The following is a 14,784-nucleotide window of genomic DNA, read 5'->3' on the forward strand; positions in this document are numbered from 1 at the left end:
TATGAAGCTGGAAATTGATGGTGTAATGATGAATGTTGTTAGTGCGTATGCTCCACAAGTTGGGTGCGCAATGGATGAGAAAGAAACATTTTGGAGTGAACTGGATGAAGTGGTGATGACTGTACCCAAGGGTGAGAGAGTGGTGATTGGAGCAGATTTCAATGGGCATGTTGGTGAAGGGAACAGAGGGGATGAGGAAGTGATGGGTAGGTATGGTGTTAAACAAAGGAATGCAGAAGGTCAGATGTTAGTGGATTTTGCAAAAAGGATGGACATGGCTGTGGTGAATACATATTTTAACAAGAGGGAGGAGCATAGGGTGACATACAAGAGTGGAGGAAGATGCACACAGGTGGATTATATCTTATGTAGGAGGGCCAGTTTGAAGGAGATTGGAGACTGTAAAGTGGTGACAGGAGAAAGTGTAGTTAGGCAGCATAGGATAGTGGTTTGTAGGATGATGCTGGTTATCAAGAAGAGGAGGAGGAGTGTGAGGGCAGCACCAAGGATCAAGTGGTTGAAATTGAAAAAGGGTAATTGTGAGGTGGAGTTCAGGGATAAGTTAAGGTAGGCACTGGGTGGCAGTGAAGAGTTACCAAATAGCTGGGTAACTACAGCAGAGCTAGTAAGGGAGACAGCTAGAAAGGTGCTTGGTATCACATCTGGACAGAGGAAGGATGACAAGGAGACATGGTGGTGGAATGAGGAAGTACAGGAGAGTATACAGAGAAAGAGGTTGGCAAAGAAGAAGTGGGATTGTCAGAGAGATGAAGAAAGTAGACAGGAGTATAAGGAGATGAGGTGCATGGCAAAGAGAGAGGTGGCGAAGGCTAAGGATAAGGCATATGAATAGTTGTATGAAATGTTGGACACTAAGGAGGTAGAAAAGGACCTGTACCGATTGGCTAGACAGAGGGACCGAGCTAGGAAAGATATGCAGCAGGTAAAGGTGATAAAGGATAATGAGGGAAACATACTCACAAGTGAGGAGAGTGTGTTGAGGAGATGGAAAGAGTACTTTGAGGGGTTTATGAATGAAGAGAATGAGAGGGAGAGAAGGTTGGATGATGTAGGGATAGTGAATCATGAAGTACAATGGATTAGCAAGGAGGAAATAAGGATAGCTATGAAGATAATGAAGAATGGTAAGGCTGTTGGCCCAGATGACATACCTGTGGAAGCATGGAGGTGTTTAGGTGAACTGGCAGTGGAGTTTTTAACCAGATTGTTTAATGAAATCTTGGAAAGTGAGAGGATGCCTGAGGAATGGAGAAAAAGTGTTTTGGTGCCAATTTTTAAGAATAAGGGTGATGTGCAGAGCTGTAGTAACTACAGAGGGATTAAATTGATCAGTCACAGCATGAAGTTATGGGAAACAGTAGTGGAAGCAAGGTTAAGAAGGGATGTGATGGTTAGTGATCAGCAGTATGGTTTCATGCCAGGAAAGAGCACTACAGATGTGATCTTTGCTCTGAGAGTGTTGATGGAGAAGTACAGAGAATGTCCGAAGGAGTTGTATTGTGTTTTTGTAGACTTAGAGAAAGCATATGACAGGGTGCCTAGAGAGGAGTTGTGGTATTGTATGAGGAAGTCAGGAGTGTCAGAAAAGTGTGTAAGAGTGGTACAGGATATGTACGAGGGTAGTGTGACAGCGTTGAGGTCTGCGGTGGGAGTGACAGATGCGTTTAAGGTGGAGGTGGGGTTACATCAAGGATTAGCTCTGAGCCCTTTCTTATTTGCAATGGTGATGGACAGGTTGACAGACGAGATCAGACAGGAGTCCACGTGGACTATGATGTTTGCAGATGACATTGTGATCTGTAGTGAGAGTAGGGAACAGGTGGAGGAGACCCTGGAGAGATGGAGATATGCTCTAGAGAGAAGAGGAATGAAGGTCAGCAGGACTAAGACAGTATATATGTGTGTGAATGAGAGGGAGGATAGAGGAAGGGTGAGGATGCAAGGAGTAGAGGTGGCGAAGGTGGATGAGTTTAAATACTTGGGGTCAATAGTTCAGAGTAATGGTGAGTGTGGAAGAGAGGTGAAGAAGAGAGTACAGGCAGGATGGAGTGGGTGGAGAAGAGTGTCAGGAGTGATTTGTGACAGACGAGTACCTGTAAGAGTGAAAGGAAAGGTCTACAAGAGAGTAGTGAGACCAGCTATGTTATATGGGTTGGAGACAGTGGCACTGACAAAAAGGCAGGAGTTTGAGCTGAATGTGGCTGAATTAAAGATGTTAAGATTTGCACTGGGTATGATGAGGGTGGACAGGATTAGGAATAAGTATATTAGAGGGTCAGCCCAGGTTGGAAGGTTTGGGGACAAAGCCAGAGAGGCACAATTACGTTGGTTTGGACATGTGCAGAGGAGGGATGCTGAGTATATTGGGAAAAAGATGCTAAGGATGAAGCTACCAGGTAACAGGAAAAGAGGGAGGCCTAAGATAATGTTTATGGATGTGGTGAGAGAGGACATGCAGGTGGTTGGTGTGACAGAGCAAGATGCAGAGGACAGGAAGAAATGGAAACAGTTGATCTGCTGTGGTGACCCCTAACGGGAACAGCCGAAAGAAGATGATGATTATTACTATTATTATTATTATTTTTATCATTATTATTATCACACTTAATGTATTGGGGGAGAAGCAGAGAAGTGATAGTGTCATCCATGCTAACTAAAAATTGTTTATTAATTACATTAGTAACATTGAACACACTAATAACTGCTGGATGCTTGCTAGCAAGACCAATATCTTATTTGTCTAGTTTTATACAGATATGCCTGGCCTGTTCAAGTAATTTTCTTTTTGTACAGCACATATCTTCTGCTTGTCTGTCTCTTGAACAATGTGAGTTCATTTTTTTCTTCTTGTACCAAAGTATTAATGCCACAGCTAAAAGTAACGTTTCATAATAGGTCACCCTGCATTCACATTTAAATCTACTGTATCTCCTAGACATTTTTTCTTAGATTTTTCAAATTTTTATAATTATATAAATATTGTATGTGTCAAAGCTTAATGGCAACATCAGGTTTAGCCATCTACCACTGCCACAATCAGTAAGTAAAGAAGTGTGAGCCTAGCTACACAATAATATATCCTTTAATGATATCTTACACAACAGCACACATGTTTTGAAACAAATTGTTTCAGTGAAGGAAAGGGATTTTCTAGAAATTAAAATTCTTTTCTATGTCTATGTATATATGTACAGTAAATGCAATTTAGCTGAACTAAAAAATAGCGAGTGCTGTTCACCAAAATTACTTTCACTGACAATGAAGTTAGCTTTTTTCTTCACTGTTGTACATCCTGAGTTGGTATTTATACATGTGGGGTGCAAGGGAACTTGCCCCCTCCAAAATCAAAATTGTTGAGTTATTCATCACAGGTTGTGTTGCCAAATGTTTTTCATATATTTTTTTCTATTTATCAAAACAACCTTCGCTGATTCAACATGAATCCAGCATGACCATAATTAGGTATGGTACCCCACCAAAACAAACACAGACACAATTCCATCCTCTCTGTTGTCCTTTGTTTTACAGAATGCTCCTAATTTTGCCTCTTACAGGTGCCCTGCCCTCATTACACATGGAATATTCCAGTCATTAGAATTCCCTGCTTCTTATAGTTTAACGTATACATTGCAGTCCAGGGCCTGCTCAGTTACTGTACAAGACTAAGACTCTGGTTTAATGACACGCTGCTTTTGGTGTGAATGGTGCTGAGTTTGAACCCTCTAACTCATTTTACATTAAGTTTTCCTTTACAGTGGTTTAGGGTAATGTGTTAAGAGTATCTCCAATGCGTAGTTGTAGTGCAGAGGAGTAAAATTCTGCAAAAGCGCTGATTTGTATGTCGATTGTACAGTGCTTGATCCTTTAACCCTGTTTTATTATGGCTTATTTTTACATCCATGATGTCTAGTATCTCCTTCTTTTACCCATATATATTTTTATGCAAAACTGCTGTTCTATTAACTTTTTATGTATCCCTAGTATCTAGTGTTCTTCCCTCTGCTCATATGTCTATCATGCTACAAAAATGTTCTAAAATCATTTGGGTCTGTCTGTGTCTACTGTTTCCCTCACCAATTTGTGCTTGAAGATGAAAAAGTGATACTCCATTACCTTTTTAGGTATCCCTGAGTCAATTGTCCCTAAGTAATGCAGGATTTGCATGTACGTCCTGGTAGATTTTAGAGGTATGACACCCCCCAACAAACACAGCCTCCACCCCATCACTCTCACAGATACAGACCCATTCACATGTCCCATGCACACACACTCACACTAAGACATACTGACCCAAATTACCCCCTATCTAATCGATCCCTACTGCAAACACTCCAGGCAGACACACAGTCACACACACTGACACACACAAACTCCAGAAACCACACATCCCTCTGCATACACTCACACATGCAGCTACACAAATATATACACGCACTAACCCCATACAACTGCCTGTCTGTTAAACTCCACAGCACATACCTCTAACACAATCTTATCCATTGAAATTGATGGGTAAATGTAACTTTTGGCCATGTTTATTAACACGGCTAGCTATGCACATGCCTTATCCCAGGCATTTCTTGGGGAGAGATCACATGGCTAATTAGCATAGTGACCTCCTCCTGTAATGCCACCTTAGAATTTTTGGTAGGCCACAGAGACAGACCGCTGCAGCTCTACACTTTGTTGTGTTGCAGCACTGTAATATAGCTGTTTCTGATTCAGAACTGGTTACTGCAAGTGGTAAAAAGGGCTTGCTTCTTCTAGCAGTATCCTTTTTGTGTTCCTGTCTGACGATAGATTTTTGAATATGCCATAAATATAGAATAAGAATTATTATGAGTCACATTAAAGAAAGTCTTCATTTCCTGGCAAGGAGATGTTTTCTTCAATATTAAGAGCTTTTCCTAGCATCTAGTAAAATAATAAGGCAACATATGTTAATTTTTTTGTTCTGTATCTTTTCTTTTTCAGTTTTAAGTACATATTACTCTGTCCCTTCAAAACCTGTGGATAGAAATTTGGATAATTTTACACTTCTGCCAAAAATGTTGCTGTTAGAGAAAGCAACATTCAGTATAACACATTATATATAATTAAATCAAATCAAAAGGAAAACATTTTTAAAGTTCCTTTTAGCTTAATATTTTGACTCCAAGCTGGTTATAGCATTTTCTCAAAATATTCCTAGGCAATGCAATTTCATAGCTATTCTTATCTGACAGATTCTGATATACTCAAGCAGTGAAGTGTTGAGAACATGCAGAAACCTAATTTCAACTTCACATTATTTTTTTTTTTTTTTGCTAAAGTTCAGTGTTTCCTATATTCCCTCAAGGTCCCCTATGGCAAAATAATAAAAATTTCATTAACACAGCTGGCAGAACTAACTTTTTCAACCCAGTATTCTCTCAATTGCTTAATTGCACACATCTTACCACAGGCAGATTTTGGGGACAGCACATGGCTAATTAGCATAGGTCACTCCTCAGGAATGCTTAATTACCATTTGTGGTGGGCTGCATAGACATACCACTGAGGTACTGAACCACTTAGTGTTACAGCTGAAATGGAGCTAGTTACCACCAGTGGCAAAAAGGCTTAACACTGATGGTAATTTTTCCAGCCTGAAAATATAATTCAAATTTTGCTATGAAGAATACGTGACATTAAGTGAATTATTATTTGGGTCATGTCCAGGAAATTTTCATTAATTCATACTCATTAGCTGGCAACCAGATGTTTTGTCCAATAACAATAACTCTTCCACTCAGCTAGTAGAATAGAAAAGCAACTTATGTTAACATGTTTGGCTTTACCTTTCTCAGTTTTATGCATAAGTTACCATTTTCCTTCAAATAGTAGGAATAAATATTCAGATATCTTTACATTTTTGCCAAAAAGTAAAGAAAGTAACATCCAGTGTAACACAGTATGTGGAAATTAAATCAAAATAAAAGGAAACCATGTTTTAAAGTTCCTTTTAGCTTTGTATTTTGACTTGAACTAGGTGCAGTATTTTCTCAAAATAACACTAAGCAGTTTAGTTCAGCAGCTATTCTTATCTGTCGGATTCTGATATACTCAGTGAAGTGTCTAGAACATGCAGAAACCTTTTTTCACCTTCACATTATTTATATTTCTGTGTTAAAGTTTAGTGGATGCTATATTCCTTCAAGGTACCCTAAGGCAAAATACTAAAATTTGCATTTGCATCTATTCACTTATGCATTCCAAACTATAGGTTTTACCCAAAATACTGGACAATTATAACAAATACAGTCATATAATCCGCGATCTAATGTCAATATTTATCTTAGTTATCTATCAGTTTCAGTGTCCAAGAGATATCTATGTCTTCGATATTCTTCAAGGTAGCAAAAGTTAACAGATATTCACAACTGTCACATTTTGCTTCCCTCTGGCAAATCAGTGCTTGAAGTGTTACAACTGCATGCCGACTCTCCAGGCATTATTGCATAAGATTCATCTTTTTTCTTCTCTTTTCTTTTCTTTCTTTATCTGTCACAACTACATATATCACAGACATCACTGGCAGTTCTTCAGGTGTGGCTACTGTATTTAGATACACAACACAGCACATTCAAATTGTCATTAATCCTCAAAATATGTGTGATGTTTCTAAAAAAAAAGCTTACTAGGCTCAGTACATCATGCCTGCATTGTAATTTAGCTTTCGCACTTCAGTATGTATGTGCAATGTCCTCTACAATCATGCAACCACCCTCACACACACACACACACACACACACACACACACACACACACACACAGACAAATATGCACTTGCCCATGTGCTCACATCTGCAAACACACAATCTGCAGGCTGCTTTCCCAAACAGAAAAAGACATACTGATAAATGCATATGTTCACTTATTTGCTCTTTATCTCCTAAAAAATAAAATTAAAGGAGGTACACACCAGGTGGGTTCGATCCTAATTCAGTGTGAGGAAGGACTTTGATATCTCCACATCAAAATAACCCTATACTGAACAATTATATTAGACCTATACTGAACAATTATATTAGACATATACTGAACAATTATATTAGACCTATACTGAACAATTATATTAGACCTATACTGAACAACTATATTAGACCTGTATTGAACAATTATATTAGACCTATACTGAACAATTATATTAGACCTATACTGAACAATTATATTAGACCTATGCTGAACAATTATATTAGACCTATACTGAACAATTATATTAGACCTATGCTGAACAATTATATTAGACCTATACTGAACAACTATATTAGACCAATACTGAACAATTATATTAGACCTATGCTGAACAACTATATTAGACCTATGCTGAAAAATTATATTAGACCTATACTGAACAATTATATTAGACCTATGCTGAACAATTATATTAGACCTACACTGAACAACTATATTAGACCTATGCGGAACAATTATATTAGACCTATACTGAACAATTATATTAGACCTATGCTGAACAACTATATTAGACCTATGCTGAACAATTATATTAGACCTATACTGAACAATTATATTAGACCTATGCTGAACAATTATATTAGACCTATACTGAACAACTATATTAGACCTATGCTGAACAATTATATTAGACCTATGCTGATCAATTATATTAGACCTATACTGAGCAATTATATTAGACCTATACTGAACAACTATATTAGACCTATACTGAAAAATTATATTAGACCTGTGCTGAACAATTATATTAGACCTATACTGAACAATTATATTAGACCTATACTGAACAACTATATTAGACCTATACTGAACAATTATATTAGACCTATGCTGAACAATTATATTAGACCTATACTGAACAACTATATTAGACATATGCTGAACAATTATATTAGACCTATACTGAACAATTATATTAGACCTATGCTGAACAATTATATTAGACCTATACTGAACAACTATTTTAGACCTATACTGAACAATTATATTAGACCTATACTGAGCAATTATATTAGACATATGCTGAACAATTATATTAGACCTATGCTGAACAATTATATTAGACATATGCTGAACAACTATGTTAGACCTATACTGAACAATTATATTAGACCAATGCTGAACAATTATATTAGACCTATGCTGAACAATTATATTAGACCTATACTGAACAACTATATTAGACCTATACTGAACAATTATATTAGACCTATACTGAACAACTATATTAGACCTATACTGAACAATTATATTTGCCTATACTGAACAACTATATTAGACCTATACTGAACAATTATATTAGACCTATGCTGAACAATTATATTAGACCTATACTGAACAATTATATTAGACCTATACTGAACAACTATATTAGACCTATACTGAAACATTACATTAGACCTATACTGAACAATTATATAAGACCTATGCTGAACAATTATATTAGACCTATACTGAACAACTATATTAGACCTATACTGAACAATTATATTAGACCTATGCTGAACAATTATATTAGACCTATGCTGAACAATTATATTAGACCTATACTGAACAACTATATTAGACCTATGCTGAACAATTATATTAGACCTATACTGAACAATTATATTAGACCTATGCTGAACAATTATATTAGACCTATACTGAACAACTATATTAGACCTATACTGAACAATTATATTAGACCTATGCTGAACAATTATATTAGACCTATACTGAGCAATTATATTAGACCTATACTGAACAACTATATTAGACCTATACTGAATAATTATATTAGACCTATGCTGAACAATTATATTAGACCTATACTGAACAACTATATTAGACCTATACTGAACAATTATAGTAGACCTATGCTGAACAATTATATTAGACCTATGCTGAACAATTATATTAGACCTATACTGAACAATTACATTAGACCTATGCTGAACAACTGTATTAGACCTATACTGAACAATTATATTAGACCTATACTGAACAACTATATTAGACCTATACTGAACAATTATATTAGACCTATGCTGAACAATTATATTAGACCTATACTGAACAATTATATTAGACTTATGCTGGACAACTATATTAGACCTATACTGAACAATTATATTAGACCTCTACTGAACAATTATATTAGACCTATGCTGAACAATTATATTAGACCTATGCTGAACAATTATATTAGACCTATACTGAACAACTATATTAGACCTATACTGAACAATTATATTAGACCTATGCTGAACAACTATATTAGTCCTATACTGAACAATTATATTAGACCTATGCTGAACAATTATATTATACCTATACTGAACAACTATATTAGACCTATGCTGAACAATTATATTAGACCTATACTGAACAATTATATTAGACCTATGCTGAACAATTATATTAGACCTATACTGAGCAATTATATTAGACCTATACTGAACAACTATATTAGACCTATACTGAACAATTATATAAGACCTATACTGAACAACTATATTAGACCTATACTGAACAACTATATTAGACCTATACTGAACAATTATATTAGACCTATACTGAGCAATTATATTAGACCTATGCTGAACAATTATATTAGACCTATGCTGAACAATTATATTAGACCTATGCTGAACAACTATATTAGACCTATACTAAAGAATTATATTAGACCAATGCTGAACAATTATATTAGACCTATGCTGAACAATTATATTAGACCTATACTGAACAACTATATTAGACCTATGCTGAACAATTATATTAGACCTATACTGAACAACTATATTAGACCTATAGTGATAAATTATATTAGACCTATACTGAACAACTATATTAGACCTATACTGAACAATTATATTAGACCTATGCTGAACAATTATATTAGACCTATACTGAACAATTATATTAGACTTATGCTGGACAATTATATTAGACCTATAATGAGCAATTATATTAGACCTATGCTGAACAATTATATTAGACCTATACTGAACAACTATATTAGACCTATACTGAACAATTATATTAGACCTATACTGAACAACTATATTAGACCTATACTGAACAACTATATTAGACCTATGCTGCACAATTATATTAGACCTATACTGAACAATTATATTAGACCTATGCTGAACAATTATATTAGACCTATGCTGAACAATTATATTAGACCTATACTGAACAACTATATTAGACCTATACTGAACAATTATATTAGACCTATGCTGAACAATTATATTAGACCTATGCTGAACAATTATAGTAGACCTATACTGAACAACTATATTAGACCTATGCTGAACAATTATATTAGACCTATACTGAACAATTATATTAGACCTATGCTGAACAATTATATTAGACCTATACTGAACAACTATTTTAGACCTATACTGAACAATTATATTAGACCTATACTGAGCAATTATATTAGACCTATGCTGAACAATTATATTAGACCTATGCTGTACAATTATATTAGACCTATGCTGAACAACTATATTAGACCTATACTGAACAATTATATTAGACCAATGCTGAACAATTATATTAGACCTATGCTGAACAATTATATTAGACCTATACTGAACAACTATATTAGACCTATACTGAACAATTATATTAGACCTATACTGAACAACTATATTAGACCTATACTGAACAATTACATTAGCCTATACTGAACAACTATATTACACCTATACTGAACAATTATATTAGACCTATGCTGAACAATTATATTAGACCTATACTGAACAATTATATTAGACCTATACTGAACAACTATATTAGACCTATACTGAACAATTACATTAGACCTATACTGAACAATTATATTAGACCTATGCTGAACAATTATATTAGACCTATACTGAACAACTATATTAGACCTATACTGAACAATTATATTAGACCTATGCTGAACAACTATATTAGACCTATACTGAACAATTATATTAGACCTATACTGAACAATTATATTAGACTTATGCTGGACAACTATATTAGACCTATACTGAACAATTATATTAGACCTATGCTGAACAACTATATTAGACCTATACTGAACAATTATATTAGACCTATGCTGAACAATTATATTATACCTATACTGAACAACTATATTAGACCTATGCTGAACAATTTTATTAGACCTATACTGAACAATTATATTAGACCTATGCTGAACAATTATATTAGACCTATACTGAACAACTATATTAGACCTATACTGAACAATTATATTAGACCTATGCTGAACAATTATATTAGACCTATACTGAGCAATTATATTAGACCTATACTGAACAACTATATTAGACCTATACTGAACAATTATATTAGACCTATGCTGAACAATTATATTAGAGCTATGCTGAACAATTATATTAGACCTATACTGAACAACTATATTAGAGCTATACTGAACAATTATATTAGACCTATGCTGAACAATTATATTAGACCTATACTGAACAATTATATTAGACCTATACTGAACAACTATATTAGACCTATGCTGAACAATTATATTAGACCTATACTGAACAATTATATTAGACCTATACTGAGCAATTATATTAGACCTATACTGAACAACTATATTAGACCTATACTGAACAATTATATTAGACCTATGCTGAACAATTATATTAGAGCTATGCTGAACAATTATATTAGACCTATACTGAACAACTATATTAGAGCTATACTGAACAATTATATTAGACCTATGCTGAACAATTATATTAGACCTATACTGAACAATTATATTAGACCTATACTGAACAACTATATTAGACCTATGCTGAACAATTATATTAGACCTATACTGAACAATTATATTAGACCTATGCTGAACAATTATATTAGACCTATACTGAACAACTATATTAGACCTATACTGAACAATTATATTAGACCTATACTGAGCAATTATATTAGACCTATGCTGAACAATTATATTAGACCTATGCTGAACAATTATATTAGACCTATGCTGAACAATTATATTAGTCTAATCCCATTTTCATTCATATCCTTTTGGAATAATTTGACCATACCACTGTCTTTCTCTCAGTTAGCTGAGGAAAATCAGCACTGTCAAATGCATTACACTAAGGTTTGTCAGATTTTATTTAGGGCAGTACATCGGCACAGTCACCCTCACCCAAATAGACAATAGTAAAAAAATCAGGACACTTGATTGATATTGCTACACACATGAAAGTCTGTCAATTTATATCATTATTAAGGATGTTGCTATGCAAAGTGAACACTGTCTGCCCTTGACATGTACAACTGCAACTTCAACTCACATGATGAAAACTTTCCCCCGGATTTACTATTCCTCTGTGCAGGACTAGCTTAGTCCTGCACAGAGGTGGACGTTTAGGAGCAGGACAGCAGCATGCCATGCATAGTAATGAGGTGGCCTACCTGAGTTCCTAGGCTTACACGAAGCATGTAAGAGTGCAGGGGGCGTGTCTGAGAGCAGAGCTCTCAGAATATACATGCCTTCACAATGAAGAATAGCAAAAAATGGTATGAAATGAGCAAGACCACTCATAGGTGACCGCATATCAACACAAACAGACTCCCTTGTGTACAACAGCAATAGTATACATAAATAAAATGAAGAAACCCTTTATTTTTTTAAAAATCCGATTAAAGCTAACCGTAGGTGCGCGGGTGTGCCCATCACTTAGCTACGGTTAATGCAGCTTAAATGGCTGAAGAGGAGAACAAGGAAGATATACGCAAATGAAGCAGCATCACAATAGTGTAGTGGGAAGAGCATTTGCCTTATGAGCAGGCATTTCTGGTTCGAGTCCCACTGCAGTAAATTCCATTTCCCATGGCAAAGCACATTATGAGTAATATTTATGTTGCATAACCCACTAAATAACATATTTTCATGAACTGGAGTACTGCAGTAAATGCACATGTGAGATGTCAGTGTCATAATGAAAAAGGCAGTAGTAAGCAGATTTAAGCACAAATAAGCAGTAGTAAGCATATTTATGCACTAGTAAGCAGGCTTAAGCCCATTTGCACGGCAGTAAACAATGCTTACACTGGACCCAGGACCCTATATACCATAGTCACAGTAGTTAACAACCAAGCCATCACAGGATTAGTGCGTGACCACTCGTGCATGCCCCTGCAGTCTGTTCCTGGATCACATGGCAGACATATTGCCTGCTAGAGCTCTTGCACTGATCTTGCACGCCATGCAAGGCATAGAGAATCTGGGGGTTTGTTTTGAAATTAATATTGTAAAGTTTAATAATCTACAAAAAGAGGCCTAGAAAATATTTCTAATTTTGTTTCCCAGGAACCTCCTCTGTTATCAATTGATATTATTTCAATAATGGCAAAAATAAATTTTCCAAAACCTTTGCAGTTCTGAGCGTGCTTACAAAGTGCATTGTTAGTGTTCTTTTACTTATGGCATAGATGTGCTCATAAATTCTCTTGTGGAATAGATGCTCAGTTTTACCCACATAGCAACAAAAACATTTTTGATATATAACAATGTACACTACCCCCTTTGTGACACTATTGCCATCCCCCATTGCGATGCTACTGGGTGGATTTCCAATAGAAACTTCAGTTTTTTCTAGAATATATGCACATTGATGGTATGCCACACACTCTCTTGTGCCTTTAAGTCCTCTTTTGTAAGGTGTGTTGTGCTAATGCTCAAATAAATGTTTCAAGTTCTTTCCCATTTTAAAAACAAAAGATGTCTTACCCACTATCTTGAAAATGGACTCATCAGTCTTACAAATACTCCAGTTTCTAATTATGATGTCCTTAATGTGTTTCACAAAACCACTATATGTAACTATTAGAGAGTGTGCAAAATTGTGTGTGGGTGTATTATTTGCATACATACAACAGAGTTTACATCTGATTGTACATAATTGTCTTGGGCAAGCAGTAGAATATATTTCCTTACCCAATGTTGGGTAACTTTAGCCCCAGTGTAGTTCAAAATATCAGATTGATACCCCCTTTCTATGAACATCCTAGTAATCATGTCTACCTCAATACTATAGTGGTAGGCATCAGAGCACATCCGGGCAGCTATAACAAGCTGAACCTTAAAAATATTCCCTTTGATGTGTTTTGGGTGACGACTGTTGTAATCAAGATACCTGTTAGAAAAAGTGGACTTCCTGTACATTTTGGCACAAAACCACCTTGAATAAGGTCCTTGAAAATTGTTACATCCAAATAATCTACAGAATCCAAGGTGTATTTGCCTGTGAATAACAGAAAGGAACTGGTACTGTTCAAGTATGACACAAATTCTGTGTGTACCCCCACATTATTTTCCTTCCATAAAATAAATCATCCAAAAACTGCAAGTATGTGTGCCATTGAGTAGAGAAAGAAGTTTTCCTAAGTTTTTCTCCCAGCTATAAAGCACCAAGTTGGAAAACACTAGTACTCAACTTGCCCCCATTGCCTCTCCCTAGGGGTGTGCACCAATATATGCAAACAGCTTGATTCTTTAATGAGTTTAACATGTAACATGTAACATGTACTCAGCATGTTTTTGGGAGGTGGGGAAACACCACAGAGAGAACATGCAAATTCCCCACAGGTATTAGCCAGTGATCAGGATAAAACCTTGTACATTGTGCATTGGAGGCAAAGACATTCCCCTGGATTCTCTATGCCTTGCATGGCATACAGGATTAGTGCGGGAGCTTCAGCAGGCAATATGTCGGCCGTGCAATCCAGGAACAG

The 14,784-nt window shown here is 35.4% G+C and overlaps 1 protein-coding gene across 1 annotated transcript; it reads left to right on the forward strand.

Moving 5' to 3' along the window:
* Positions 1-8,324: 8,324 nt before the first annotated feature.
* LOC122792851 (DNA-directed RNA polymerase subunit beta''-like) lies at positions 8,325-10,706 on the forward strand. Its single transcript, XM_044060410.1, has one exon. It carries the CDS (start codon positions 8,325-8,327, stop codon positions 10,704-10,706), a length of 2,382 nt encoding a protein of 793 aa, XP_043916345.1.
* The last annotated feature ends 4,078 nt before the right edge of the window (positions 10,707-14,784 follow it).

This window comes from Protopterus annectens, chromosome 2.part0, assembly GCF_019279795.1.
Source record: "Protopterus annectens isolate FY-2018-M chromosome 2.part0, PAN1.0, whole genome shotgun sequence".
Taxonomy (NCBI): domain Eukaryota; kingdom Metazoa; phylum Chordata; order Ceratodontiformes; family Protopteridae; genus Protopterus; species Protopterus annectens.

Excerpts from the sequence above, each read along its gene's own strand:
- LOC122792851 (XM_044060410.1), top strand. The coding sequence starts at position 8,325 with ATGCTGAACAATTATATTAGACCTATACTGAACAATTATATTAGACCT.